The sequence below is a fragment of the Polistes canadensis genome, unplaced genomic scaffold, assembly GCF_001313835.1.
Source record: "Polistes canadensis isolate GaletaPanama2010 unplaced genomic scaffold, ASM131383v1 scaffold_601, whole genome shotgun sequence".
Lineage (NCBI taxonomy): Eukaryota > Metazoa > Arthropoda > Insecta > Hymenoptera > Vespidae > Polistes > Polistes canadensis.
The window spans coordinates 16648-20949 of record NW_014570148.1 but is presented as its reverse complement, the minus strand read 5'-3'; the positions used below and the strand labels follow the sequence as shown (position 1 = coordinate 20949).

The 4302-nt window shown below is 29.3% G+C and overlaps 1 protein-coding gene across 1 annotated transcript; it reads left to right on the top strand.

Annotated features, from left to right (window-relative positions):
- The first annotated feature begins 990 nt into the window (after nt 1-990).
- On the top strand, nt 991-3404 carry LOC106792739 (protein AATF-like). The gene is made up of 2 exons (XM_014759242.1): nt 991-1302; nt 1431-3404. Exons 1-2 carry the CDS (start codon nt 1091-1093, stop codon nt 2815-2817), a joined length of 1599 nt encoding a protein of 532 aa, XP_014614728.1. The 5' UTR covers nt 991-1090; the 3' UTR covers nt 2818-3404.
- The last annotated feature ends 898 nt before the right edge of the window (nt 3405-4302 follow it).

Sequence of the window (4302 nt, the reverse complement as noted above, 5' to 3'; positions counted from 1 at the left end):
ATACCGTTATAATATAATATATATATATATATAAAAATTTTATATATATATATATATCAAGAGATAAAAAATAATTCTTCGGTTAACATAACACAGGATCTAACTATTATCCCATGACTCTCCCATCTTGACATTTTGTAAATGTTATACACGTCGCAAGACGAGTCAATCCTTTAAAATAAAAAAACCCTTGTCCTATATACTACGAATATCTTCACTTGAAACTTTTCCATTGAAGATCAATAATTGTTATCGATCCAACTCAAACGATCAAGTTGATTTCTAATTACAGTTGAATTTGTTTTCTTTTTTAATATATATTATATATATATACCGTTTTACTTTTGAAATAATATTCTTTAATGGAAAGAATTATTCTATTAGATAGTATTTAGTTCGATTGTACTATAATTCCGATCGTATGTCTTCTTGTTACTACCTGTTGACTCGTATTATACATTTTCGAGGTCGATCGGCCAAGCTTTCACTTTCTTCATGTTCTCTGTTATTTTACCTTCTCTTATCTTAATCGGGCCACGACCGAGAGAAATAAGTAAAATACTAGTATAATATATTCTTCCTTTATCTTGTTTTTAACTATATACGTGTTTCTAAATATCTTCATGCATATTAATTATTATTTTACAATGTCATTTTTAAAAAGTTACGAACTGTAAAAATGTTTTCTTTTGTTTTTCCTTTTTTATTCATTTATTTTTATTCACGATTAATTAAAAGTTAATTAACTTTTTTAGTTTTGTAATATTATTTAATAGTATGAGAGAATTTTTTAAAAATCGTAATTTGAACTAATGATCACCATTTTGAAATTTTCCAATATTTCCTCCTAGCAAATTATCGACCATTGTTTTTGTCTTTCTCGGTATACAAGATTTCTGTTTTATCAACATTTTATTACTCTCTATCGGTAAATTATCGATATCCTTACGCGCATGCGCATTAAACACAATTGTGGATTTCTTTTTCTCCTAACCTTAAATTATGTTTGGATTATTGCATTACAAATGCACGTGCCAATGAAACATCTCTAGGATTGTTAATAAGTTAATCAATAAAATCAAAGGATATAATGGCATTGAATAAAAAGAAAACGATATTAGCTGATAAGATAAATAGTCTTATAAATGCAGCACCAACTAATATAATATCGGACGACGAAAATGAGGAAACAAAAGCTAAAGTAGTAGAACATTACGAGGAAAGTGATGATTCCGATGATGCAACCAGACAATCCAAAATTCGTAAACAAAATGTACAGCTGTTGGATGAATTTGACAAAAGGTATTTATTATAGAATTTCATATAATTTCTAATTAAATTATTTAATATATTCCATAGAGAGAGAGAGAGAGAGAGAGAGAGAGAAAGAAAAGTGAAGAACTTATAGATAATATTTTGTTTATTTGTAGGTACGAAGGTAAAAAAGTATCGAGAAAAGATGTATACAAAGATCATGAAAGTAATAGTGACGAAGAGGAACCTGATGATATGGAAGATGAATCCGCAGATGAAATGAATGATCGGATGGATGTTGACAACGATGATGAAGATGGTGATTTAAGTTACGAAGACAAAGAAGAAGAACTTACTGAAGGATCTAAAGACGAAGATGAAGATGAAGATGAAGATGAAGATGAAGATGAAGATGAAGATGAATATAAAGATGAAGAAGGGGTAGATAAGGACAATCCGCTTTACAGAGAAAGAGATGGTGACGCAAACTTTAAAACTATGTCGGCTATTAATGTCAAGGAAGAAATGGAAAAAGGACAATGTATTAAAAATCAATTAAGGATTTGGGAAAGCTTATTGGAAATGAGAATAAAATTACAACAGTGTCTTGCGGAGAGTAATCAAATGCCACAATACGATACGCATAAAAGTTATAGAAGGGACGCAGACTTTATGAAAAGAACGAATGAAGCTAAATCAAAGTTAACTTTGCTCTTAGATAATATGTTAAATTTACAAAGTACTTTATGGAAACAGTTTCCGGAAACTAAATCTATAAATGAAAATAAAAGGGAAAATGAGGAAGAACCGGACGATAAAGATAATTCAATGGACGAAGAAATTCCTTCCGACACCGAAGATGAAGATGAAGAAAAAGAAGCTGAGGTTAGCGATAAAAATGTTGACAGTTCTAATGAAAGTAACACGAAAGAGAATAACACTCTCAAGAGGAAATCCAAATTTGTGGAATACGAGAAGATATTGGATAAAAGACACAAGTCTTACGTTAATTACAGAAACTCTGTAATAAGTAAATGGGATGAAAAAACCAGAATGGCAACGGCTCAGTTAAAAAAAGGTACTAGTCATACTACGATAGAGCGAATAGATTTTGCTTTAAGTGACAAAGGTAAATTACTTAAGATGACACAGTTAAAACGTTCTGAGTACGATGTAATTGGTAAATCTGTTCCTGTGTCGAACGACGAGAATAAAAGAGTTGAAGAATACGATTCAGAAATTTTTGACGACGATGACTTTTATGGTCAACTTCTTAAAGATTTGATAGAATGTAAATCATCCGATATAGAACCTGAACAACTCCATAAATATCGTATTGATCTAATAGATAAAAAGGAAAGAGAGAGGAGGAAAATGAAGAAGGATAGGAAAGTAGATACTAGAGCTAGTAAAGGTAGAAAAGTACGATACAATGTTCACAATAAATTAGTCAATTATATGGCTCCTATTACAGTGTATGATACTTGGACCGATCTTTCTAAAAATGAACTTTACAATTCTTTGTTCGGCAAAATAAAACCTGTTGAAACGGTACAACATTAATTATCAAATGAAATATATATAAATATATATTGTAGGATGTAGAACATCCATTATAAATAAAGTAGGCATTCGTGAGGAACCTTAATGAAGGGTCTTTGGTAGTTCAAAAATTAAAACGGCTCAAACGGAAGACCCGAATGGTTCGAATTCCAGTAGTCAAAAATAAATCCAATTGATCCATTTTTTGTCACGCGAATCCTACAATATCATAAAAAGAGATTATTTGTAATATTATCATCTTATTTGCATATGTATGCATGTATCAAAACAATTACCTCCGTATCACCATTATAATTATAAGACTTCCACATAGATATTAAGTTGGATTAAATCATATTATATTATATACAGGATGTCCAAAAAATTGATTTACCAAATTGAACAATTAGAAATCTATCATAATCTTCACACGTGTACAAGCTTACATCAAGGTTGTGAGTTTTAGGACACCCTGTATACTGTATTATATTATATAATATATCACACAATTTATATGATTAAATGAATATACCTGTATAATTATTGAATATTATATATTTTGTATGTATTAACAATGAACATGAACGAATAAATGTTTAACATAAATACTAATTCAAAATGTGTATTTTTAAAAAATACGATTTTCTATGTCATAAAAATTCTCAAGACAAAATTAACCCTTTTCGTTACGAACGCCGACTATAATCGGCATCAATGCGACTACCCGTGTATACGAGTGCCGATTATAATCGGCGTGAAGATTCCATTTGACCCGTATTGGATTAATTAAAGAGTAAATATCTTAAATACTAACATGGTTGCATTCTTCATTGATTATTCGTTGAATTTGGATGACTTTAAAGTTCAATTGAACATTGTTGCATATCTTTTAGTAATTGGGAACCTGTGATTGCTTTAATTGTGATTCACTGTGATGATGATGATGATGATGATGATGATAATAATGAAGCGTTGTTGAAAATGTTTCAATGTTCCTTTCAAATAAATAAATGTATATTAATAAATTTTTGATAAAAGGATTGTGTATCTAATATTGAGAATTTTTAATTATAATAAACAATGATTCAGATAGAAATTGATGATAATCAACAAATTTAATATTTATGATAAACGAAGTTTCCGAAATCCGTGACGATAGATTGAAAAATATTGAGCCTACCATGAAAGTGGATTATAAAGTTCTGAGCTTAACACGAAAGTGAGATGAAAAGTTTTCAGCCTAATACGAGGTGATTTCTTATCATCCTAAGAAGAAGAACAAAAAAAGAAAACTAATTATATTTAATGACTTAAAATTGTCTGGAAAAGTTTAATACTTTGTCCAAAAGAAATATAAAAAAGAAAAGTAAACATAATTATAGTTAGTAACTAAACCCAAAAAAAAGAAAAAGAGAGAGAGATAGAAGACTATGCAGAGAGTGTTTATCATCCTCAAAAAAATAAAAAAAACAGAAAAATGGGAGTGGAAAGAAGAAGAAGCAGATT